The sequence below is a fragment of the Gadus morhua genome, chromosome 13 (assembly GCF_902167405.1).
Source record: "Gadus morhua chromosome 13, gadMor3.0, whole genome shotgun sequence".
Taxonomy (NCBI): domain Eukaryota; kingdom Metazoa; phylum Chordata; class Actinopteri; order Gadiformes; family Gadidae; genus Gadus; species Gadus morhua.
In genome coordinates, this window is record NC_044060.1 from 5,516,581 (window position 1) to 5,543,277 (window position 26,697).

The 26,697-nt window shown below is 50.6% G+C and overlaps 1 protein-coding gene across 5 annotated transcripts; it reads right to left on the minus strand.

The window, feature by feature from the left end:
- Positions 1-21: 21 nt before the first annotated feature.
- esyt1b (extended synaptotagmin-like protein 1b) lies at positions 22-26,258 on the minus strand. 5 transcript variants are annotated; one of them, XM_030374395.1, is made up of 52 exons: positions 25,647-26,255; positions 24,486-24,527; positions 23,061-23,195; positions 22,498-22,571; positions 22,330-22,402; positions 22,129-22,218; positions 21,596-21,651; positions 20,965-21,085; positions 20,695-20,871; positions 20,040-20,122; positions 19,464-19,512; positions 19,281-19,370; positions 18,459-18,554; positions 17,419-17,490; positions 17,253-17,339; positions 16,727-16,876; positions 15,401-15,514; positions 14,358-14,534; positions 14,011-14,096; positions 13,327-13,375; positions 12,846-12,935; positions 12,125-12,220; positions 11,668-11,739; positions 11,466-11,552; positions 10,966-11,112; positions 10,652-10,758; positions 10,302-10,509; positions 9,704-9,880; positions 9,219-9,301; positions 8,879-8,927; positions 8,704-8,793; positions 8,505-8,600; positions 8,119-8,190; positions 7,644-7,730; positions 7,405-7,551; positions 7,064-7,200; positions 6,868-6,970; positions 6,554-6,777; positions 6,245-6,383; positions 5,708-5,884; positions 5,459-5,541; positions 4,914-4,962; positions 4,702-4,791; positions 4,350-4,445; positions 3,757-3,828; positions 3,559-3,645; positions 3,015-3,161; positions 2,780-2,919; positions 1,955-2,086; positions 1,468-1,570; positions 1,254-1,303; positions 22-945 (listed from the first exon to the last, which is right to left on the minus strand). In XM_030374395.1, the coding sequence occupies exons 1-52, from the start codon at positions 26,010-26,012 to the stop codon at positions 918-920; spliced, it is 5,652 nt and encodes a 1,883-aa protein (XP_030230255.1). In that variant the 5' UTR covers positions 26,013-26,255; the 3' UTR covers positions 22-917. The 5 variants fall into 5 exon arrangements, with proteins under 5 accessions (XP_030230255.1, XP_030230254.1, XP_030230259.1 ...); XM_030374394.1 differs by having other exon boundaries at positions 5,708-5,887; XM_030374399.1 differs by lacking the exons at positions 3,015-3,161; positions 3,559-3,645; positions 3,757-3,828; ... (7 more) ...; positions 6,868-6,970; positions 7,064-7,200 and having other exon boundaries at positions 25,647-26,258.
- Between the last annotated feature and the right edge of the window lie 439 nt (positions 26,259-26,697).

Genomic DNA, 26,697 nt, shown 5'->3' on the forward strand with positions numbered 1-26,697 from the left:
ATCAAAGAGAATAGACATACCTGTGTGTGCAAAGGGTTTATTGTAACTATTTCACAAACAACTCGCAAAAGTAATCCTTCCTGTTTGCAATTTCATCCAACAAAAACAGATTTTTTATTATTTTTTTCCGATGCAAAACATTGGTGACAATCTCGCCTTAGGAAAACCAAAAATATATATAGACTTCAATTAAATTAAAAAAGTAAAAAGCTTAAAATACATAAAAAATAAATGTAAGTATATACGCCACAAATCAAAGCAAACCATTGTGAAATATAAAAACATTAAAATATCCAACCTCTGTAACCTTTCCTTCATCAGCATCATCTTCATCTGAAACACTGTAACAAAACCAAAATACTGTCTGGAAACAAAAATACTGTAATGAACACATGTTGGAAGATAAAAACGATATCGCTCAAAACGGAAACGGACTGTCTGTTCCCTGCATCACATCATAAGAACTCAAATGCTGTTGCAACAAAGTGGCCGGACACACATTCTCCCCAGGCAGCCGGTCTGGACCCAGCTGGACTTGATGTCTGACCAAAACCGAGTCTCCTCTTAAGTACAACGATATACTAGTGTACTTCCAACCACAAGAGTGTAGACACCGTAAGCGTGTGTAGATGACCACAGGTACGTCTCGATAGAGTTACAGAGTATAGACACTGTAAGCGTGTGTAGATGACCACAGGTACGTCTCGATAGAGATACAGAGTATAGACACTGTAAGCGTGTGTAGATGACCACAGGTACGTCTCGATAGAGATACAGAGTATTAGACACTGTAAGCGCGTGTGAAGTTCAACGTCAGCGGTCGGCATGAGGACGTGGCGAGCGGGGGGAAGGACGTCCTGAGTGGCAGCATCTGGGGGTTGTCATGGGGATCTGTGTGACGTCATCACCTGGATCCACTACTCAGCTTCCTCCGTCAGATCAAACCTGGGAACGGGGAGAGAACGGGATCAGAAACCCAGGGAACGTAGCACTGACGCTAACCAGGTTAGCGTCAGTGATATGTTCTGTGCGTGTGCACATGTGTTCGTGTGTGTGTGTGTGTGTGTGTGTGTGTGTGCGTGAGAGTGAGTGAGTGAGTAGTGTCTCTGTTTGTAGTGTGTGTGTGTGTGTGTATGTGTGTGTGAGAGTGAGTGAGTGTGAGTGAGTAGTGTCTGTGTTTGTGGTGTCGGTGTTTGTAGGGAGTGTGTGTGTGTGTGTGTGTGTGTGTGTGTATGTGCTAGCACGCAACACACCACTCAGTGACCCCCTTCAGCAGGTTGACTTGAGCCAGCTCGATCTGTGCCTGTAGATTGAGGGGAGGGGGGGGGGTATCAAATTAGACATTAGATAGATACCAGACACACAATATTCCAACATGTGTACCTATGTGCCCCCACAGAGATTACTTAGGCCAGCGTGAATCCACCGAGACCGGCTGAGTGACGGCTGAGCCTGTCCAACACTGACCTGTCCAATCACGTCGCGGCCCCTGAAGGAGGCGGAGTTGTCCTTAACGCTGACGCTGAGAAGCCGGCGCTGGGCCTCGTCCAGAGACAGCCCGTACTCGAAACTTCAGACGGACACACGGACCACCTCAGCATTAGAGGAACAGGACTGAGATAACCTTTGAATCACTTGTTCAGAGTTCACCTGGATTCTGCATAGCCTCCCCCCTCAACCCCCCCCACCCCCCCCCCCCCACACACACACACCTCTTGCACACTTATTGTTTGTTGTACGTCATGGCACTTTAAAACATTACTTAGCATCGTGTAGCATCTTATCCTAGCTGTCTTTGTTTGTATACGGGGAGTGGGTTAACCTAGCAATTGTTGGTCCTATGAACATCCTTCTGATAAATGTACTTATTGTAAGACGCTTTGGATAAAAGCTTCTGCCTAATGCCCTGAATGTAAAATATGTTGAATCAAGTTCCATGAGCGGCTGAACGGACCTGTCGTTGAACTCTGGATTCAGGTCCCTCTTCTTCACCGCTGTCTTCCTCTTGGTGGCCTTGTTCTTGTCCGGCAGCAGCATGAGGGAGACGTAGCTGTCGACGGAGTCCTTCCCCGTAGACGACAGACCCCTACGCCGGCAGGGAGCAGGACGCCAGCGTTAGCTTAGCCTAACCCAAACGTTAGCTTAGTATAACCCAGCCACTAGCTTACCCTAACACAACCGTTAGCTTAGCCTCACCCAAACGTTAGCTTAGCCTAACCCAAACGTTAGCTAACCCAAACGTTAGCTTAGTATAACCCAGCCGCTAGCTTACCCGAACACAAACGTTAGCTTAGCCTCACCCAAACGTTAGCTAACCCAAACGTTAGCTTAGCCTAACCCAAACGTTAGCTTAGCCTACCCCAAACGTCAACTTCAAACGATGTGGTCCTAGACCTTCATAAAGGCTTGTTTATATATCATTGTTTTCTGTGTTGTGTTATAGTATACAATATTTGGGCTACTTCTTGTGTGATGATATGAGAATATGACGCAATTATCAAAGCTTTTGAAAATGACAATTTTACCATCTCCCAGGTTAAACACGCCAACCTCATGTACTAAGCCCTTAAACTGGATGGGATACTATGAACAGGACTTGTACTAAGCCTTAGGCCCAATCCCATCTCTACCCCTTACCCCTTCCCCTTAACCCTCCCCCTTGTTTTGAAGGGGTAAGGGGAAGGGGTAAGGGGTAGAAATGGGATTGGGCCTAAATACTTGATAAGATACTGAATGAATATGAGGTTTGTGTCGAGCAGAAAAAGCAAAGGAACCGTACCTGCAGGCGTGGACGGTGACGACCAGCCGTCCCTCGTGGGCGGAGAGGGACAGCTTCACCTGGCCGCTCCTCGCCGCCTCCGCTGCCGAGCAAGGCAGCGCGCCACCGCTCAACATGTCCACCATCTTGGAATCCAGAACCTGTTGAAGCCCACGACAGAGAACTGGAAGACTTGTTTCAAAATAAAAGCGGGGCGTTAAGGTCTGCATGTAGTGGGGTTAGAGCTCCTCCTCACCTTAAGCTCCGCTCTCAGCAGCACCTGGCTCTCAGGTAAGGCTCCGTCCAGGGGGAACCACTGGTCCAGGACCAGCTGTGGTTCAGACAGCAGGTCTCTGACTGGGAGCACCAGGGAACCCATGGGCTGGTCCCAGGCACTGGACAGCTAGGAGGGTGAACACCAAACCATTGCATAGCATCATATTCATGAATTTAATTACATTTGTCTTGAAGAAGGTTGTTGCTGCTGGTGAGTACAGAAATTAAGAACTTGTGTGTTTAGCATTGCCGTTGGTTGCGCTCATTTGAACTCTCTGTTGTTCGTTGTTGTTTACGGGGAATGGGTTCATGGGTTGGTGCTTGGCATTTGGTTCTATGAACGTCCTTACAGTAGCAGAAGCGAGATATTGTTGTTTCTCTTTCATCGGACGAATGGACTTATTGTAAAATATTTGGATTAAAGTAATGGCTAAATGCCCTGAAGGTAAAAGTCAATTTATTCACACTACATTGCTCCGAATGTAACATCCCACACTCATGACCCTATGGGGGTCGCGTCTCACCTTCAGGATCAGCATCTCGCGCTCCGGGTCCCGGACCAGGAAGAAGAATGACTCCTCCCACTGAGGGGCGGAGCTGCGCTCACACACCTTCACACACGGGGGGGGGGGGGGTTGAGGGGTTGGGGGTTAATGGGCTGTTCAGTGGATGCACTAAGGTGATGCGCCATGATGGTTTGTAAGGTGAAGTAACATAAGGACCTGTGTTCTGTGGGTGGTCTGACCCAGGATCAGCTCTGCTCCGGCTTTGGGCTCCTTCCCGCTCTTCTTATGCTGTGGGTTCAACGGAACAGCATCCTGTTAGTACATAGAGCTATACATCACTAGGAAACAGCCTGGCCGTTTCTAGGTAGGAGCCCTATGGATCAGACTTAAAGGGGTGGACCAGGTGGCCACCAGGTGTGAGTGTGACCTTTATAGATCCGCCCTTCCCTCTGCCTTAATGACATCATAAGTGGGAGTGTCCACCGGGATGTATGATGGACAGATAAGCAACATTTTCTGCAGTCTACTTGGGTAGACTGGTAGACTGATCTGTCCAGCATACATCTAGGTGGACACGCCCACTTGTGTTGTCGCTAAGATACAGGAAAAGGCAGATGAAGGCTTGTAATGCCCGATCACACTCACACCTGGTGGCATAATGTCACCCATATAAAACACACAGGCTCAAGACAATACGGGGTTCAACGTGGTGACCTGTGCCTCTCCCCCTTTCACCGGGTTGTGAGTGGTGGCGTTTCGAAGGTTGAGGAGTGATTATGGTATGATCCTGCAACACGAGGGAGACTCACGGGCAGGGCGTGAGCTCGCTCCACGTGGACGAACAGCAGAGCGGCGGAGGGAACCGCCTGGTTCCTGAAGGTCTGTCCGGACTGGAGCTGCACCACCTGAGAGGATCAAGACAAGAAGAAGAGTGGTAAGGAGTCGAGTAACCGAACTGGTTTGTATTTATGAGCTCGGTTTTTATTCTTCTTCTTCTTCATGCGTTTTGTGAACCTTGTTTTAAAAAAGTTCTGTATGCATACTGGCTACCATTATTATTGTCCTAAAACAAAAGCTAAGCTAGCTCTTAGCACCGTGGTCTCACGGAGCAAAGGTGTAGCAGTTTGGGCGGTGTTTGGTGTCCAGCAGAGCAGCACTGACCTGGTGGAGTCTGGCGGCGGTGGAGGCAGTAGGAACCCATTCCAGCACCAGATGGACCCGGCCTGACTTCACGTCCTTCAGGGTGTACCACTGAGACAAGAGGAACAGAGAGGTCATGACCTTCAGCGGGTAACGCAGCACAGAGACGCCTAGAGGTGAAATACGATCCGGTTCTTAAAAGCACAGACAGAGAGGTCACGTGATTGACTGACCTTGTCGATGTACTGCTGTCTGATGACATCATCAAGCATTACGCTGAACCTGAAACAGGAGGCAATGGAGACATCGAGCTTTCAATTAAATCCTGTTACATTTGTTAGTTTTAATCCGACTGTTCATTACTTTGAAAGGATGAACCTCAGTTTCGTGATTTAGACCTCACTTGACCTCACTCCCAGAGGTCCACGGTGCAATGTTTTTTTCACCACTGGGATGCCGACGGCGTTTCCCGCCTGATTTTTTTTCCTTTGGCGGCCCTGAGTCAAATTTTGGGTTCCTAAATTGGCCCACAGCTGTCAAAACTTTGAGAACCCCTGAAGTTAACACTGTAATCTTTCAATAAGTCCATGCTCTGACCGCTGGCTATAACCCTTTCAAAGAAGACATTTACCTAGCAACGTAATATATATCCAGTTGAATGTTGATGACTTTCAACACTTTGACTTTGAAGCATAACTTTAAAAACACAACAACAACAACAACAACAACAACAACAACAACAAGACATACACACAGACCACATGACCGCGGTACAAACCTGCCCAGGAAGTCATCGGCGTCTAGGTCCTTATCGTAGGACTCAAAGTGGATCTCCTGGCCGGCCTGGGAACTCAGCACCACCTGTAGCAAGACACAAAGAGGCTGTAGCGACGCCCATACTGACCACAGAGACAACAGACCGCTCGGACCCTCCTACCTCTACGCCCAGACCCCCATACTGACCACAGAGACAACAGACCGCTCGGACCCCCCACCTCTATACCCAGCCCTCCAGTCTACTACTCACCTCGTACATCTCGTTCCAGGTGGGGTTCAGGTTCTCCTTGACCACGTGACTCTTGAAGGCGTGCTCTCCGACGGTGACCTTCACGTAGGGGTCACTCTTGCCCTTCCTCATGCCCCCCATCAGGTTGTCCTTGGCAACCAAGCTCGCGGCCTCCAGCAGGTGCAGCCTCAGCACCCCCTGCTGGACGAGAATCACATTACGCCCAGCCAGTCATCCTATATATATTTATATCATGAGATGTATCAAGGTTAATAGCGACATAGCATAACTTAGTAATGTCTTGCTCATTGTACTCTAATAGAACGTTCTCGTATTTCTGTGTTTTGGCACCATTTCCTGTCAGCTCTTTAGTGGAAAGGGAAGAACCCCTCTAATCTATCTCCCTTCATCACCCCTGGCACTGGAGGTACAGTGAGTAGAATGGCACCCAGATAAAGGCTGCTTCTACATCCCACGCCAACGCCTTCCCTCCCCTCATGAGGACACACAACTCTGAACAACGGTCTGATCGTCTGCGTGGATCAGAACCAGACCCACGTTGGTGGCAAAGTCCTGAGGGGGGTTGGAGTGAGGCTGGAGGACCACAGCCGGGCTGGACTCCTCGGGGACCAGGGTTGGGACCAGGTCTGGGGGAAGGCCGGTCACTGTGGCTTGGGCCAGATTATCTAGGCCAGATCTGGAGGTAACGACAGTCGGTAACGTTACAGAGAGCATTGATGTCCTCCTGACATACAGGTGATCAACCCGTTTCTATAAAGATTAATCGGGTGTAGTTTCATGAATGCAAGCTGATTTATGGATAGTTAGAGAACACAAATGTTGGGTGGATGAATGTCTAGAGCTCACCTCTCTGGTTGAAGCTCTTTCCTCACTGGGGAGAAGGACTCAGAGGTCGGCCTCTCTTCCTCTACTGGCCTCTCTTCCTCGGCTTGCCTCTCTTCCTCTACTTGCCTCTCTTCCTCTACTGGCCTCTCTTCCTCTACTGGCCTCTCTTCCTCTACTGGCCTCTCTTCCTCTACTTGCCTCTCTTCCTCTACTTGCCTCTCTTCCTCTAGTGGCTCCTCCAACTCCTGGGGTAGAGCATTAGTATATATTAAAGGTATGTAACTTATTTTCATGCAGACAACATTAACCATTATGCACTGTCGCCCCAAACTTACGGGAGCAATGGAATAATCTTCACCGACAGTTGTCTCTTCTTCTCTGGTATCCACGGTCACAGGTTCTCTCTCCTCCGCTTCCTGGCTGGTCACTGGAACCCTCCTAGTTGGAAAACACACACAGAGTCAGAGTCACGCAGCCGTCACCCTGAAGCCCGCATGGTCTGAGCACTGAGTCTGACAGCGGGGCACCCACTCCTGAGCTGGCACCTCCCAGCCTCTCTCCTCCTCCATCGACCGGTCACCATGGTGACCAGCGGTGGCCGGGACCTCCTCGACTTCAGGGACCGTCCCTGTTGCCTGGGGAACGCTGGTCATCTGGGACTGGAGGATCTGCAGATGTTGAAATAGGAATTGAATTAGCTCATCAGTGAGGAGAAACCATATGGTTGTTATGAACGTTGGCATAGCAACCATAATCATATCATTTGAGCATCCGTGTACCGACATGATCTTTACATATTCATGTCCCCTAGTCCGATATCACAACAGGAAGACTTTACTGAAGCCTGTGTTGGGATGTGGGTGTGTCCTCACCTTAAGCTCCGCCCTCAGCAGCACCTGGCTCTCAGGTGAGGCTCCGTCCAGGGGGAACCACTGGTCCAGGACCAGCTCTGGTTCAGACAGCAGGTCTCTGACTGGGAGCACCAGGGACCCCATGGGCTGGTCCCAGGCACTGGACAGCTGATGGGGGGGCACAGGGGGGGGGGGGATGAGAAGAGGGTGGAGGCGTCTGTGTACGCTGACTGATATATGAACGAGTGCTTGATTCACACCTTCACGATGAGCATCTCCTCTCTGGGCTCCTGGACGGGGAAGAAGAAGGCCTCTCTCCACTCGGGGGACTTGGAGCGAGCGCACACCTTCACACGGAGCAGACCGTCATTAATATATATTTATATATATATACGTATATATATAATGATAATAAATTAGACTCATCATTGAATAAGAACATATATAATTAAAAAGATCAAATAAAAATGCAATAGAAAGATAGAATATAATTAAATAGAAAACTAAAATAGGAAGTTAAAACTAGGAATAGATAAAGAGAAAAGAGGGGAGAGAATGAAAGAGGCTACATGGTGAAAGCAATCTTGAAAAGGTGGGTTTTATTTATATTTGTATAGGTTTATTGGTTTAAATATATATATGTGTTTGTGTATGATATATCTGTATTCTGAAGGGTGTTCAGCATAGTGGGCGGCGTTGTACTGGACTCCATCAGGGTGTAGGGCTGACTGGTACCTTGGTTTTGTGGGTGGTCTGACCCAGGACCAGTTCTGCTGCGGCCTTGGGCTCCTTCCCGCTCTTCTTCAACTGGAAACACAACGCAATGCTTAACAACACAACGCAACGCAACGCAACACAACCCCACACAACACAGCGCAACCCAAAGGGGCGTGACTTAGAGGGGCGCGACTTAGGGGCGTGACCCAGAGGGGCGTGCCTCAGAGGGGCGTGTCTCGAGGGGCGTTTCTTAAAGGGGCCTGTCTCCGAGGGGCGTGTCTCAAAGGGGCGTGCCTCAAAGGGGCGTGTCTCAGGGGGGCGTGGCTCAGAGGGGCGAGTCTCAAAGGGGCGTGTCTCAAAGGGGCGTGTCTCCGTGGGGCGTGTCTCAGTGGGGCGTGACTCACGGGCAGCGAGTGGCCTCTCTCCAGATACAGGAAGAGCAGCGCTGCCGTCGGGACGGTCTGGTTCTGGTAGGACTGGAGCGACCTCTGCTGCAGCACCTTGGGCAAGGCATCACATGAGGACAGAGGTCAAAGGTCAGGACGCTGAGAGAGAGAGAGACCTCACCACCAGCCTGAGGGAGGAGGATTATCTTTCACTGACCTGGTCCAGGCTGGTGTTCTGGGACACCATGGGGACCCACTCCATGACCAACCGGACCCGGCCGGACTTCACGTCCTCCAGTGGGTGCCACTGGGAATGACAGGAGTAGAAACCAGTCAGTGAGGATGACCTCTGACCTGTGGCGGTAAGGATGAGTCTAGTGTGGAGAGCTCACCTGGTCGGTGCACTGTGATTGGATGATGTCTGCCAGGCTGACATTCAATCTGGAGACAAAGAAAAGTAGCACACTATTCAGGGCTTAGCCTAGTTACCCTTAACTAACCCGCTGCTAATCCAACAACAACTAACCTGCTGCTAATCCAACAACATGAAGTCGTGTGCAGAGATATGAACTCTACTTGCCTAAACTTTGACCGAATCATTTTACAACCTACAGTTTTGTTCATAGATTTCAGTCATGCTTAAAGACCTCAGAGATGAGATTATGTTTGTATGACCTCAGGCTCTGTGTCTGCTGTCTAACCCCACCGCCTTCACCCCATCGGTCCTCTCACCTGCCCAGGAAGTCATCTTTGTCCATGTCCTTATCGTACAGCTCCACCTTCACCTCCAGCCCAGCCTGAGGCCTCATCACAACCTGGAGGAGACCCAGAGCCACCACACCATGAGGTACGTCCACCACATCTCGAGACAGTCACTCACCAGCCTCCGCAAAGGACTCAAGACTCTCTTGTTCAGAGTTCGCCTATAAGCTACCTAGACGCTGCCTTGCCACCCCCTCCCACCCCTTCTCACGCCCTTATTGTATGTTGTGCTCCCTGGCACTCAAAAACACAAAAAAAATGACTCAGTTGTGTAGCATCTCATCCTAGCTATCTTTGTTGCAAACGGAGTATGGGTTAACCTGACAAATGGACTTGTAAGTCGCTTCAGATAAAAGCGTCTTCTAGACGCCCTGAATGTAAATGTACATCTGATTGACATGTCAGTGGTGGGTCAGACCAGCGGACTGCGCTGTGACTGTGGCCGTGCTCCTCACCTCGTACATCTCGTTCCAAGTGGGGTTCAGGTTCTCCTTGACCACGTGACTCTTGAAGGCGTGCTCTCCGACCGTGACCTTGGCGTAGGGGTCACTCTTGCCCTTCCTCAAGCCCCCCATCAGGTTGTCTTTGGCAACCAGGCTCTGCGCCTCCAGCAGGTGCAGCCTCAGCACCCCCTGCAGGCCACAACATGGAAGTGCACGACTGTCAACGCACGCCAGGGGATAGTGGATAAATAGAGTTTGTAAATCAGAATGCATCATGGGTTGTTTTGGTGACGTACTTCGCCACATTGAAAGGGCTCAAACATTGATTAGCCGCTTCTAGCATGAAAAACGCTGCAGCAGTTATAAACACAATAAGGTCTCCCCAAAATCACGTGACGAATAATGACTAAACCAAGACCAAAGAAACATAACTTCGGACACAATAACTAGCATTCCAGTGCTCCTTTGCTCCCAGAAAGGCGGCGGTCGATGCATTGTGACGGTGTGATGCAAAAACACTATGGGGGGGTTAACGCTTTGAACTTAATATTTAATAAATGCAGCATTCTGTCCGCATGACTTAACGCTGGCTCATCCGCAGCGCTCTCACCTCGCTGCCGAAGACGTGGTCTGGGGAGGTGTGGGGAGGGCCGGGGGGAGGAGCGTCCTCCTCCTCCTCCTCCTCCTCCTCCTCTTCCTCCTCCTGATGGGACACAGCGGCGGCTACCTCAGCTGCTACCTCGGAGCCACGGCCCCCCGGGACCTCAGAGGCCGGCACCGCAGCGCTCTCCAGAGGGGGCGTGTCCACAGAACTCGACCTGGAGAGGAACCACAACAGAGGGAGGGTTACAGCCCACCGCTCTGATGGACGACGGACTCCTCTTGGTGTTGTTGTTGTTGTTGTTGTTGTTGTTGTTGTTGTTGTTGTTGTTGTTGTGAGGGGCGTGCTGCCGGTCTCACCTGAGCAGGTGGTCCTCCACCATGCTCTCCTTAGTCCTGGAGGGGTCTGACCCGGACGCTGGCTTGGTCTGGACACCCCCACCCGGGCACTTAGAGGGTATCAACACCTGCAGACAGACACACCCGTCACATCACAAGAGTGTTCCCTATTGGATGTTATCGTTGTTTAATAATTAATCATATTTAAATATGTGAGCGCATTAGGAACAGGAACAGTAAATGGAAACTGGAAAATGGAAACAAGGACTGGTGGGAGGACAACAACAACCACAACAACAACAACAACAACAACAACAATAAAGAAATGTGCTTGCCTTAAGCTCCGCCCTCAGCAGCACCTGGCTCTCAGGTGAGGCTCCGTCCAGGTGGAACCACTGGTCCAGGACCAGCTGTGGTTCAGACAGCAGCTCCCTCACTGGCACCACCAGGGAGCCCATGGCCAGAGCCCAGCTGTGGGACAGCTGATCCGAGACCAGCAGGGGGAGAGGGTTAGCTAACAGCTTAGCCTGTGTAACAGTATAAACACCTTCTCTTAGAGCTGACCCCAGATCAGCAGGGGGAGAGGAGAGGGTTAACTCACAGCAATGAAGGTTTAACAGTATAAACACCTTCTCTTAGAGCTGACCCCAGATCAGCAGGGGGAGAGGAGAGGGTTAACTCACAGCACAGAAGGTTTAACAGTATAAACACCTTCTCTTAGAGCTGACCCCAGATCAGCAGAGTAAGAGGGTGTACGTTAGAGGATTAGCTCACAGCACAGCACGTTTAACAGTATCAACACGGAGGCGTTCTCTTCTGGCTGAAGGACGCTTACCTTAACCACGAGAATATCTTCTCTGGGGTCACGAACCAGGAAGTGAAACGCCTCGTTCCATTTAGGAGCCGTGGTTCGCTCGCACACCTGGAGACGAAACACGGTTGAGTTAGGACGGCGTCAGACACGCCCTGGTTAACGTGGACAGGAAACGGTTTGCCCTTTGTTGGGCATCGTTTTGAGGGCGTCACAAAGCACTCACGGTGGTTTTGTGGGAGGACTTCCCCAAGACGATCTCCGCCCCCACCTTGGGCTCCTTCCCGCTCTTCTTGAGCTGCGTGGAGCCAAAACGACCCAACGTTTACCATACCTCATTGAACACACAGCCTCACAGTGCACACAAAGCCGAGAGTATCAAATGTTCAGACAACTGCCTCGGAGCCAAAGCTCATTTCAATCATGTGATCGTAAACATCCTCATGACCTTCCCTCCTGATGTCCCTCTGATCCACGGGCTGTTTGACAAGTTGGAGAGAATAACAAAGTTCCGCAAGACGGCAAAAATGGTTGCCAAGCAACACAGGCGAGCATACTTTGGGATTGCCGGGGGCATTAGTGCTGAATCGTTTTGCGGTCACAGAGTGTGTGTTCATAGTAGTATTTAACAATGGCGTCAAGACAAGCAGGCACCAGTCTGTTCATAACAGAGCAGGACTCACAGGCAGGCCGTGCGCCTGTTCCACGTAGACGAACAGCAGGGCTGAGGAGGGCACCGCCTTGTTCTGGAACGCCTGCTTGGAGTTGAACTGCAGAACCTGAAGGAGGAGAACGAGGGTAAGGGTCCGTCACCTGAGTCACAACTCTTCTCTGTTTTGGCACCGCAGCGGTGGAACGAGCTCCCTACTGTTGTCAGGACCGCCGCAGAGTCGCTCACCAGCTTCACTTGTTGAGAGTTCACCTAGACGCTCCTCACAGCCTCCCCCCCTTAACACCCCCCCCCCCCCCCCCCCCCCCCCCCTTAACACCCCCCCCCACATCCATCTCACGCACTTATTGTATGTTGTACGTCCTGGCACTTAATGTACGCACTTATTGTACATTGTATGTTCTAACATTTAATGTACACACTTATTGTATGTTGTACATCCTGGCACTCAAAAATAGTACTTAGCATTGTGTAGCATCGTATCCTAGCTATCTTTGTTGTATATCCTTACTGTACCGACAGCGCTATATTGTACGTTTCTCTTTCTTCTGACAAATGTACTTATGGTAAGTCGCTTTGGATAAAAGCGTCTGCTGAACGCCCCGAATGTGCATGTTAATGTAGCAGAGGAGTCAGGGCACCTGGATCCCCTCCGTCCGTCCCCCCGCATCTCATCACACCTGGACCCTGACCCCCTCTACCTGGTCCACCCTTGACTTGACCCCCCCCCCTACCTGGTCCAGGCGGTCCGGTTCCGTTGCCGTGGGAACCCACTCCAGCGTGAGGTGGACCCGGCCGGACTTGACGTCGTTCAGCGTGTACCACTGGAGGGGAAGACAGAGAGCAAGACATCGATCCACGTCCCCCACAGCCAGCTCTCTAGTGGCTGGATATTTATATTGGACCACCATTATTCCCTCAGACGTTTTATTGACCTCTATTACAGCATTTATCAAATTATTTCAGGTGTTGAAGGGGTGACCTATACTTAGGAACAACCGTACCGCTGGGATGACAGGAGCAATGAGTCAGCTTAAACTGAATATATATCTATATCTATATCTATAGATAGATATATGTTACATTAAATATCTATATAATAGACTCAGAAGCCCTGAGTCTGCTATCAACTATATATATATTAAGAGATATCTATAGATGTATAGAACATAGAACTGTGTGATGCTGTGTCACGATCGTCCAACAGGAGCTCACCTGGTCGGTGTACTGCGCAGCAACGATGTCCTTCATGCTGATCTTCAGCCTGCACCACAGGGGTCAAGGGTCAGATCAGTGGTGCTATTGAGTATTGTCTGATATTCGCATATATACTCTGTATATACCTGTATACACGCACTTATGCTGTGATTAATAAAGTACACCATGTTACAGAACGTCCCTTCTCATATTTGACTTTGCTAATTGCAGAGGGGTCATCTTCGAACCGGGTTCCTGGCTGATCTTTAGTCAGCTGGGCCTACGTTCTACTGAAGGAGAACCGGCCCTCAGCCTTCGTTCTACTGAAGGAGAACCGTCCCTAAGCCTTCGTTCTACTGAAGGAGAACCGGCCCTCAGCCTACGTTCTACTGAAGGAGAACCGTCCCTCAGCCTTCGTTCTACTGAAGGAGAACCGGCCCTCAGCCTACGTTCTACTGAAGGAGAACCGTCCCTAAGCCTTCGTTCTACTGAAGGAGAACCGGCCCTCAGCCTACGTTCTACTGAAGGAGAACCGTCCCTAAGCCTTCGTTCTACTGAAGGAGAACCGGCCCTCAGCCTTCGTTCTACTGAAGGAGAACCGTCCCTAAGCCTTCGTTCTACTGAAGGAGAACCGGCCCTCAGCCTACGTTCTACTGAAGGAGAACCGGGCCTCAGCCTACGTTCTACTGAAGGAGAACCCACCTGCCCATGAAGTCGTCCTTCATGTCCATGTCTTTATCAAATATCTCCACATGGAGATCCTGGCCGGCCAGCTGGGTCAGAACCACCTGGGGGAACACAACCAGACACTCAGAACCAGACACGGAACCAGCCAATCAGAGGAGCAGACAGGACGAGTCATGCCGGAAGCGGCGTGACGTGAGCCCTGATTGGCCCAGAGGTTGGTGTGAGCCCTCTGAGTGGCCCAGAGGTTGGTGTGAGGCCTCTGATTGGCCCAGAGGTTGGTGTGAGCCCTCTGAGTGGCCCAGAGGTTGGTGTGAGCCCTCTGATTGGCTCAGAGGTCGGTCGGTGTGAACTCTCCGCTGTACCTGGTACATCTCGTTCCAGGTGGGGTTGAGGTTGGCCTTGACCACCTGGCTGGTGAAGGTCTCCCCCCCTACGTTGACCTTGACGTAGGGGTCGCTCTTGCCCTTCACCATGCCTCCCATCATGTTGTCCTTGGGGACCAGGTTCTGCCCCGCCAGCAGGCCGATCCGGAGCACGCCCTGGGGAGACACAAACAAATCCATGTAAAACTCATGTAAAGTGGCCCCGTGCAAATGAGCTCCACTGGAGAAGAACCATGTGGTCGTTCCCAGGGCCGTAGCACCAAATCCTGGGCCCCTATAGTATAGGGGGGGGGGGGGGGGGGTTGTGCGATTGTTGACGGGGGGGGGGGGGGGGGAGGTAAGATAAAAAAAAAATGTTTTTTTTTTTTTTTTGGTCATGGGCCCCCCCTCTGCCTTGGGCCCCCCCACAACTGTCCCCTGTGTCCCCGCAGTCCGACGGCCCTGGTCGTTCCACTCGGACAGGCGTTAGCGCTGGGAGGGGAACTTCCTGGTCCCAGTGGCCGGTCTTGTTTAGAGAAGGAACCAATCAAAGCCACAGCTCTTCTCTGTTTTGGCACCGCAGTGGTGGAACGAGCTCCCTGCCGACGGAACGGGGAGTCGCTCACCAGCTTCCGCAAAGACTCAAGACTCACTTATTCAGAGTTCACCTAGACTCTGCATAGACTCCCCCCTTACCCCCCCCCCCACCCCTTCACACCACTATCATGTATTTATTTTATGTTGTACGTTCTTGCACTTAGAAAAACTGAATAGTACTAAGCATTGTGTAACACCTTATCCTAGCTATCTTTGTTGGATACGGGGCATGGGCTAACCTAGTGATTGTTAGTGCTTTGCTTTCTATGAACATCCTTACTGTACCGACAGCTATAGATTATTGTTTCTCTTTTTTCTGACAAATGTACTTATTGTAAGTCGCTTTGGGTAAAAGCCTCATGCAAATGTAAATGAACCGCAGACCCTGAGCCCACAGGACTTCCAGGGTCTGGGTTCCACCAGAACGGGTCCTTCCGGGTCGTTACCTCGGTGGCGAAGCTGGGATGGGGTGTGCTCTGCTGGGGCAGGGTCTCGGCCTGGCTCCCCGCCACGGTGGAGGACACGTCAGCGGAGACGTGCTCCTCATCCAGCCACAGCACCTGGTGCACCCAGAGGAGGACGTGATGAATGGAGGTCCCTGATGGCGGATTTAAACCTTCACCAGATCTCCATAAACTATAACTGTGAGTCATCACTTGGCACCAAGCTGCCCCGATCAGGAACAGAAACTGTGATGATCTTTTGTTCCTGCAGAGAACGCCCAGGGTAATATCTTACAGCCTGGTTAGTCTTTAAGGTGTTTTAGGAGGGTGGCACCTCGCCCAGAAGGAAGCTATGAGCAGAATCCCATTCAAATGGCTCAAATATATAATATCAAAAGAGTTAATATTTCAAAATCAGTCCATTCATAGTTAAACATTAATCTTCCAAAACTAGATGTCGAGCGATGTGGAAATTATAAAACAAACATGCACCATACGTGTTTCCAAATGAAGAGCCCTAACTCCTCAGCTGATGTGCGATGGTTGAAACACATGCTGCAGAAGGCCAGCTCTCTATCAGGAGTGACTGTTCCCTGACTCAAACCCATGACTGATCACTGATCAGCTGTTGAAGGCCAGCCCTTTGTGGGGGTAGGGTACCCGGATAGCTCTGTATGGGGGGTAGGGTACCCTGATGCTCTGTATGGGGGGTAGGGTACCCTGATGCTCTGTATGGAGGAGGTAGGGTACCCTGATAGCTCTGTATGGAGGAGGTAGGGTACCCTGATAGCTCTGTATGGAGGAGGTAGGGTACCCTGATAGCTCTGTATGGGGGGTAGGGTACCCTGATAGCTCTGTATGGAGGAGGTAGGGTACCCTGATAGCTCTGTATGGAGGAGGTAGGGTACCCGGATAGCTCTGTATGGGGGGGGTAGGGTACCCTGATAGCTCTGTATGGGGGGTAGGGTACCCTGATAGCTCTGTATGGAGGAGGTAGGGTACCCTGATAGCTCTGTATGGAGGAGGTAGGGTACCCGGATAGCTCTGTATGGGGGGGGTAGGGTACCCTGATAGCTCTGTATGGGGGGTAGGGTACCCTGATAGCTCTGTATGGAGGAGGTAGGGTACCCTGATGGCGCTGTATGGGGGGTAGGGTACCCTGATAGCTCTGTATGGAGGAGGTAGGGTACCCTGATAGCTCTGTATGGGGGGTAGGGTACCCTGATAGCTCTGTATGGGGGGTAGGGTACCCTGATAGCTCTGTATGGAGGAGGTAGGGTACCCTGATAGCGCTGTATGGGGGAGGTAGGCTACAGGGGGTCACGGTACCCTGAGGACGGTCTTGATGTAGATGCGGCTGGCGGGGCCGGAGCCGTCCAGCTGGAACCACTGGTCCAGGGTCAGGCTGGGGCTGGACAGAAGGCGGGACAGGGGTAGGTTCAGGCGGCCCAGGGTCTGCACGCGGTCCCCGTCCTTCACCTGAGGGGGGCGGGGAAAGAGGGCACCGTCCAATCAGAGGTCAGCGATCCGGACGAATGAGGCAAGGCAAGGCACCTTTATTTATGTAGCACTTTTCATACACGAGGCTGACTCAGAGTGCTAAAACATTACAACATCCTCAAACGATAAAATGAAATTAAAAAATAAAATAGATAAGTAAAGTGAACAAAGGCAAAGTAAAAAAAAATGCATTGCAGAAAGTGCAATGTATTTAAGATTTAGCAGAAATCTAAAGCAAAAATAAAAGTCTTCAGTCTGGTTTTAAAAGTGGTCACAGCTGGGGCAAGTCTCAAAAAACAATGAACAAACAAGGCATTAAGTATGCATGTGTGTTCTCCGTCTTCTCTGTGGGTACCTGGATGTCGATGTCCTGTTTCTGGGGGTCCTGGATGAAGAAGGTGAAGGCCTCTTCCCACTGGGGGTTCTCGGTGGTGTAACAGATCTACAGGTGGGACAGGGTGTGATGTCAGCGAGGAGGACGCAGGCATTTCCTGAAGGTTTGTTAATGGAGTAGGACCGACCTTGCTCTCCCTGGTGAGGTCTCGTACAGACAGCTGCACCATGGGGTTCGGCTCCTTGTTGCCTTTCTTCATCTGCAACACACACACACACTACAACCTCAACGTCTGCTCAGCGCGGGAGACTCTCAGTGCTTCTGTTGGTTTTTAAAACAGCCATTCCAATGTAGGTCCACACTTAATGTACGCACTTATTGTGTGTTGTACGTCCTTGCATTTAAAAATAGCACTTAGCAACGTGTAGCATCTTATTCTAGATTTATTTGTTGCATACGGGGAATGGGTTAACCTAGTGACTGTTAGTGCTTGGCACTTGGTTCTATGATCTTCCTTACTGTACCGACAGCGATATATTGTTGTTTCTCTTCTTTCTGACGAATGTACTTGGTGTAAGTCGCTGTGGGTAAAAGCATCTGGTACATGTAAATGTAAATTTAGTGTGAATGTAGGTCTGGCCTCCTGGAGCGAAAGGCCTAGCCCCCTCCTACTCCTCCATGTATCAGAGGCCCTGTCAGTGGCTTCAGGTAAACAACACCAGCTAGTGTTAGCTACTGGTGTGTTCTCAGTCATAATCATAAGACCTCACGCATCAGGGCGGCTTGCAGGAGAGAGAAAGAACAGGAAGGAAGCGGTCTCAGTGTACGGCTCTGGCAACAAGCCTAGATGCCAATAAAAAATATTTTCATGAAAAAAATGTATCTCCTTCCTTTGCCGTTGATACTGTTCTGGGTGTTTCATTTATGTGTGTAAGTCCAAAGTAAGAGAAAGAATCCTTTATGTGTGTATCCATAAACCAGATAACAGGGAACTGTAGAAATGGAGCCAGGACCACACAGATCACCGCTGACCGAGACTAAGTTGCATAGCAACGACCTGCCGAGTCTTATTTAGTCAACAGCGTTGCGGAATGTCAAACAGATGGCGGTTGGTCCCACCCCCCCCCCCCCCCACCCCGGCCACAGGCAGGAAGTGGCACTGAGCTGTGGCAGGGGAGAGGGAGAAAACGAGGGCAGAGGGAGGGACAATAATACAATGTGACTCACGGGAAGTGACTCCGCCTTGTCCAGATACACAACCAAGATGGCGGCTGAGGGGGGGTCGGCGGTCTTGCTGATCACGGTCTCGTTCCTCTTTAGGACCTGGGGGGGGCAGAGTGCAGGGTGAACATGCTGCAGATGGGATGTGATGTGGTATAACCTGGAATCATAATGCTATTGTGGATGGTTCTCTGCCACAGGGCAATCACAAGCTCCGGCTCATTGGATAAACACCTCAAGAGAATGCATGACGGGTGATTTTTTCTTATGAGGTGGTTCCCAAACTTGGGAGTCGGGTCCCACTTGGGGTCCGCTGATATGCAGATGGGGTCGCAGGAGATTGCTGACATACGCTGTAGATCTCTGTTGCTCTATTTCAGCAAACCATTGCTCATTGAACAGGTCTCATAGACGTCCTGTATATAGGAACGGACTGACTAATGATTCAGGGCCACGAGCAAACTACAACTAATTAGTTTGTATAAGAGCGATGCGAGTGGAGTTCACTGGGACGTCGATATTATCCACAGATGCTGATTAGTTCAAAACAATATGTGGAGGCAGATGCATAGAAGTTCGGCTTCGCTAACAAAGCGAGCTAGACTTAGAGCTAGAAATGGGGTCACGCACTGAAAACGGTTTTGGGCCGCCGGTCTAATGCGAAGAGTAATTATCCACCATGTTTAGGGTAGGCCTCTCTGACTCACAGGAAACAGCCACAGCGATGCAGTCGGAGACTTCCGGCAGCACAAAGTGCAGCCGGTGTTTATGTCTATTTGGCAGGGTTCAGAGCACTAACTGATCAGCGGCTATCAGGAGGGTTCTCACCTGCTCCAGACGGTCCGTGGAGGGCAGCAGGGTCAGCCACTCCAACCTCAGATGGACGCGTCCAGACGGCGTGTCTTTCAGGGAGAACCACTTGGGAGAGGAGAAGAAGAGGGTCACTCACACGCACACCTCTAACCGCCGGTCGATAACAATTATCCTGCAGCGCGAAGAGCCTTAACTCACGTCGTCCACCACTATGGATTTCTTCACGATGCCCAGGTCCAGCTTCGCCCTGAAGGAAGGGCATTAAAGACGCCGTTAAGATCACGTTAAACGTTCTGAACGCAACAGGAAGTCTGTGAGTACGTTGGGGTCACTTCAGCTCTCAGGTTTGATTGAGGTTGATGAACCGCGCTTCTGAGACTCTGAGGCTTTGGGAGGTTAAAGGAGGTGAACGATGGAGGTGGACCGTGGAGGACACAATGGGTGAGAGACCTTGTACTGCATGAATGAAAGGCTGTACTGCATGCATGAAACGTTTTACTGCATGTACATAACGTACTACATGTATATAACATTGTACTCATGTATATAACAATGTACTAAAGTATATAACATTGTAGTACATGTTTATAACATTGTAGTACATGTTTATAACATTGTACTACATGTATATAACATTGTACTACATGTATATAACATTGTAATCCATGTAAATAACATTGTACTACCGTATATAACATTGTAGTACATGTATATAACATTGTACTACTTGTATACACATTGTAATGCAGTATATAACACTGTACTCATGTGTACCTGCCCAGGAAGTCATCCTGGTCGGTGTCTTTGTCATAAACCTCCAACTCCAACTCCTGGCCAGGAACCTCATGGACTAAGACCTGATGTATCACACACACACACACACACACACACACACACACACACACACACACACACACACACACACACACACACACACACACACACACACACACACACACACACAGATGGAAGACACCCCAGAACCCCAGACGGCGGAACCCAGGACAATGAAATATGATATGAAGCTACTCCATGTAAACACAAAGGCTATGTTCTATTGAAACACGGAGAGAGAGAGAGAGAGAGAGAGAGAGAGAGAGAGAGAGAGAGAGAGAGAGAGAGAGAGAGAGAGAGAGAAACAGGGAGATGGAGAGGGAGAGGGAGAGGGGGAGGGAGAGAGAGAGAGCGAGAGAGAGAGAGAAAGAGAGAGAGAGAGAGAGAGGGAGAAAGAAACAGGGAGATATAAAGAGAGAGAGAGAGAGACAGAGAGAGAGAGAGAGAGAGAGAGAGAGAGGGAGAAAGAAACAGGGAGATATAAAGAGAGAGAGAGAGAGAGAGAGAGAGAGAGAGAGAGAGAGAGAGAGAGAGAGAGAGAGAGAGAGAGAGAGAGAGAGACCATGTCACCAGTTCTACCTATGCGCGTACCCACCTCGTATATCTCGCCCCACTTGGGACAGACGGTGTTGTCCACGTGCTTGGAGGTGAAGGTCTGGGGGCCCACCCTGAGCAGGGCGTAGGGGTCCGACATGCCCGACATCACCCCCTTCATGAAGTTGTCCTTGGCGGGCAGGTCGTCGGCCTCCACCAGGTGGATGCGGACCACGCCCTGGGAGACAGAGGTGTAGGGGGGACAGCCGGTTCAGCACCCGGGCCGACAGGAGGGATGGGGGCAGTAAGAGGGGGCAGTAAGAGGTCCTACCCTGGGCAGGGGAGACCGCAGCTCGGCCACGTGGAGGTCCGGGACCAGCGGCACCGTGAGCCTGTTGGGCAGGACCAGGAAGGCGGCGATGGCGTCCATGATCATGCTGTCAGACATGACGCTGTGGGAGGAGGCCTCAGGTTACTGCTCGTGTGGCCATTGGTCAGATCTCTTGATGAACATGGGATTCATCAGCTGCAGATGTATGGAGGGCTTGTGCGTCAGAATGCATCATGGGATTTATCGGTTTGTTTTTTTTGTTCCTGATATTTCGCCGTTTTGAGAGTACTCAAGGTAGTTTAAGTACTGTAAAATCCTGAAAACCTTAACATACTGTAACCTAGGCTAATCCAAGCTTTTTTTTTACCCTATCTCACATGAGAATCACCTCGGCAGTTCCGTACACCACAATGTCTCCCCGTTAATAACTAATCAATCCATGATTAATTACTAAACAACGCCCCGGCCCCCTTACCACCGTTAACATCTCCGTGCTCCTACACTTCCTAAATGGAGGCGGTCAATGCGATGCGAAGTCACGATGAACAAGCACTATGGGTAGACATGGGTGATCCATCTCTGGCAGGCCTGACTCATAATGGCGCTGGATCTGTCTGGCAGCAGAGCTTACTTGAGTCCAGGAATATCCAATAGGTTGGTCAGACCGGTCCAGTTGATGACCAGTTTCTGCATCGGCACATAAGAAGAAAAACATTCAGGGTCAGATTTATGAGCGCGCCCATATAAGGAATTAGAATTGGGTAGAGAGTGTAGGAGGGAGATTGAGTGAAGAAGGGAGGAGATAAGGCCTAAAAAAAAAAAGATTTTGGTTCCTGTTTTTTGTCAGTTGAGGTCATGGGTAGGTAGGGAATTTATTTTATTTTTTTTTCCAGCGGCAGTGAACGATAGGTAGGTTGTTCTCATTTAAAAACGAGAGAATGCCCTCATCCTTGTACAGAATGAAGAGCGTAATTATAGTTTGCATCAAAACCTTTTTTTTTTTTTTATAAAATAATTTGGGTTGCACATAAATTGACAGGGTCGGTCGGAAACCGGAACCGAACAATTTTTTTTTTAGGCCTAAGAAGGGCGAGGGATAGGAGATGAGAAGGAGGACGGATAGGAGATACAATGGAGGAGGGAGGGGAGATAAGACGGACGCACCGGCCTGCGGATGAAGAACATGGTGACCGCACCCACTATTGGCACGTCTCCAATCAGAGGCTCCAGGATCACCCTCATCATGCCGTGCAGCTGAGGGGGAGAGAGGTACAGTGAGGTCCGTGCCAAGTTCAAACACAACAGGAACGGGAAGCGATTACTTCTAAACCTTCCTCCTGTGCTCGGCACTTCACACACGGATACCTGGATGCCCTTCACGCCCGCTTTGCAGAAGTACCGCTTCACTTCCACGTCGATCTCCACGTCGCCCACATAGCTGAGGATGAAACGGAGATTCAAACCAACAACCCAACGCTTAGGGGCAGCAGCAGGTGGAAGGGGTGTGACGACGGGGGGGGGGGGGGGGCTGACCTGATGTAGAGGTCCAGCAGGACCTGTCCGCGGTCGTTCTCCGTGTGAGCCTTGATGCCCACCACCTTCATGGGCTGCAGGGCGACAGAGAGAGCGTCACACCCGGTTGGTCTAGTAGTGTGCGTTAGGGTTAGTATATGTGTGTGCATGTGAGTAAGCAAGAGTGTGTGTGTGTGTGTGTGTGTGTGTGTGTGTGTGTGTGTGTGTGTGTGTGTGTGTGTGTGTGTGTGTATGTGTGTGTGTGTGTCTGGAAGTAAGCAAGTGGGTTTGTGTCTGTGTGCGTGCGTGTGTGTGTGTGTGTGTGTGTGTTTTTGCGTGTGTGTGTGTGTGTGTGTGTGTGTGTGTGTGTGTGTGTGTGTGTGTGTGTGAGTATACCTCAATTAAGACTTTTGACATAAATCGATAAAAGAGTGCGGTGCAGGTGTGCATGTGTGCGTTAGCAAAAGTGTGTGTGCGTCTGTGTGTGCAGTTTCTGTGCGCGTGTCTGTGCATGATTGTGCACGTGCATGTGCGTGCACATCCACGTGACGCAGTAGCCGGCTCTCGCTGCGCCGGCCCCCCACCTTGTCCCCGAAGTCCACCTTGGTGAAGCTGAGCGTCTGCAGGTGGGAGCTGGAGCCCCTGATGGACGGGGCGATGGTCTCCTGCAGCAGCTTCTCCAGGTACTGGCCCACGAACGGCCACACCTGCTGCAGCACCTGGGACGGGGGGGCACATAGTCGGGGGGGGGGGCACAGAGTCGGGGGGGGGGGGGGCACAGAGTCAGTACCACCCAGATCCCAGCAGCACTCAGCCTTCCGGCTCAGGGGAGAGCCGTTGCATCGGCAGAGCGTTGTTGTAACAACTGCGCAAATATTAACACACACACACATCCGCACACATTCAGACAAACACACACACACTCCCCCACACAGGCACTAAAGTGGTACATGGGCAGCTGTAGCCTGGTACTTCCCCTCAGCTGTCTGCCCGTAAATATACCCCCTGCACCCTGGGCCCGGTTCCGACTCCACCCCCCCCCCCCCCCCCCCCCCCCCCCACCCCCAGGGGCGGGGCTTCCCAAACGTCCCTGTTCCTATGGAAACACCCCTGATCTCTAACGGCCTCCGGGGGCCTGTTGCTCTGAAAGCAGCAGCCCTCTGCTCCTGTACTTGTATGACCCGGTTTCAGAAAGGAAAAGAAAAGAAAAAAAAAGGGGCATCAGCCACAGTGGGTTGGAGCCCAGCGTGCTCAGGGCGTGAGTCATCACCGCCTGCTGCTGCTCAGACACAGCCCCGCCGCTCGGCTCCTGCTGCAGGACATGGGACTCAAACCCTGCTCTGTGTGGCTCTGGGTCACGTCCCGTCACATGCTGGGATTAGAGGGGGCATCTTAATATCTGATGTGGACGAGGAGCGCTATTCTTACCGGCCTACTTTGAGCTGGACAAAACAACAATTTTATCCAGGAGTGATTCGATTGGGTAACAGCATTTGGGAAGTCCTACCCCCCCCCCCCCCCCCCCCCCTCCCCCTCCCTTTCTGTAAATTAGTGTGGGATGAGATGGAAATGTTGAGCGGTTGGCTCCCGGCCCGCTCTCTGCAGCAGACTGAGTGGATACAGCGGTGGGGGCGTGGCCAGGCTGGAACATGACACCGTCAGAAGATGTGCGACCATATTCCAGCTAGCAGAAGCTATTAGCTTAGCGCACGCATCCACGCACACACACACACACACACACACACACGCACACATATTTCAGCTAACAGAAGCTATTAGCTTAACAAACACACGCACATAAACACACACACACACACACATATTTCAGCTAACAGAAGCTATTTGCTTAACAGACACACACACACACACAGACACACACACACACACACACACACACACACACACACACACACACACACACACACACACACACACACACACACACGCACACACACACACACACACCACTCTTTAATCAGGAAAACAGCTGCTATTTTAAAAGGAATTACCTTATTAAGCCATTCCACCTTTTCCACATCTGGAAAGTTGACCTGCAGAGAAGCACAGAGCGTGTTAAGAAGCGGCAGCAGTGAATCATGTTGAATACAGGATGAATACATGATGAATACATGGTGAATACATGATGATTGAATACACAGTGAATACATGGTGAATACATGATGAATACATGATGAATACATGGTGAATACATTGTGAATACATAGTGAATGCATGATGAATACACAGTGAATACATGGTGAATACATTCACGGTGAATACATGGTGAATACATACACGGTGAACACATGGTGAATAAATGGTGAAAATATGGTGAAAACATGCTGAACATGGTTGCAGTAGAGATGGAGGGCCGATAACAGTGTTTTGCTCTGTCACCTCTCCATGATACAAACAGAGTTGTTTTGTTTTTGTAGGACTGACAATTATAGTGGAATTCACTTCCTTGGGTTTATATGCGATCCCAGGGGCTTTGCCAAACAGTGACTTGCTTTATTTCCTGTGTCTAGATGAGCAAAGATGAAATCATCACAAAACGTCCAGAATACACTACGGGAAGTATAGAAGAACAACCTCAAACATCGATGACTTATTTAACCTTTCAGTGTATGTGTTGCAGCACGAGGAGGGGTGTGTTTACATTGGACAATATAGTGGAGACAAGCCCGGAGGGATTTAAACTAGCATCCCTATCCTTGGCACTTCGTCAGGTGGTGTCTACATCATAATGCTACTGAATGGACCACAGGAACCACCTTTTGGGTGCGGCAGGACTCTCGCAGGATATAAATAACAGTGGTGTGCTTAGGTCCCTGAAATGCATTGTAGTTTGAATACTACTCAGACTTCCGTCTTACATCGACTCAAGAGGTCCCGATAAAGACCCACACTGAGGACAGAATCAAGTCCTTTATCACGGGATCAATGACTGATCCTTACTGAAGTAGGAGAATAAAGTATTCTATTGTGGTTAAGTTCATACCTCATTAAGGTTTGCCTTTCCCTGGAAGGGAGATGATTGGTGAAACTCCACGGATATGTATTTTATTTTAATTATGTTACACTTCATATTAACTATAGTTGGGTCACCTCCCGTTTGAACATGTGGATGTTGCCTGATTGTGAGGCTACGGGGGGTCATCTTATCTTACCCAGGCGGGCAGGTCTCTCTTGCTCTTGGCGACTCTCTTGGAGGTGTGCTCCTGCTCGTTGTCGAACAGCTCCACGGCCGAGCGGTGCCGAGCCTCCTTGGCCTCCCGGGCGTGCTTCCAGCCCGTGTAGATCATCATGCCGAACACCAGGAAGCTGGTGCTGAAGCGGTAGTACCCGGCCAGGTACACGGGCAGCAGGGCGCCCAGGCACTTCCCGAAGGTCCACAGCACGTCGACGGCCTGGATGCCCGGCGGGGCGGCCGCAGCCTGCATGATCTCTGCACCGCCGCCCGCTTTACTCTGGACGTCCTTGGGTACCTTGGTCTCCTGGGAGCCACTCGGCGGTCCCGACTCTTCTTTCTGCATCCCGGAGTCTTGTGTTGGTTTCTTTATCGCAAGTAGTTGACTACAGGAGAACTACAAATCTCGACACAGCGCTGTCTGTGGACTATAACAACACGGTAGTGTTTACTTCACTCCGCTTAGAAATCAGCGCGTCATTTCGTATGAAAAGACACGCAAAACTTACTTCTAATTCTGTTATCGTCCCAAGATACGAAGCGCAGCCCCCGACCTGAGGAAGTACAGACGCCTCGTCCTCCGCTGCCGTCCCGTTACCCGACGAGACACGCCCCTCCGGGGTGGGACACGCCCCTTGATGACGAGACGCGCATGTTTGACTCTCTCCACGCTGCGGCAAACTATCAGTAATAGATGGTTTACTACCGGGGAACAAAACGGTCGTCTCAGTACCAATACAGAATCAAACGTCTGGGATCAGACAGTTTATTGGCTGATTATTCGTGTATGTGGCGTATTGACCCTGGGGTCCCTTTTGTCTTTAGTGGATGGATCACGATAGCGGAGGATTAGTGCTGGGGAGGTGCGTTTTAAACCTGCATACTAAGCGTTTTAAGGTGTAGGCCTGCTGCAGAAGGTCAATATGACTGGAGCTTAGGAAATGAAAACACAACCAACAGGATGTGTTTAAACAGACGGACGGTATAGAGACCCGGGTTGTTGAATGAACGGTCTCCAACCAGACAAACCA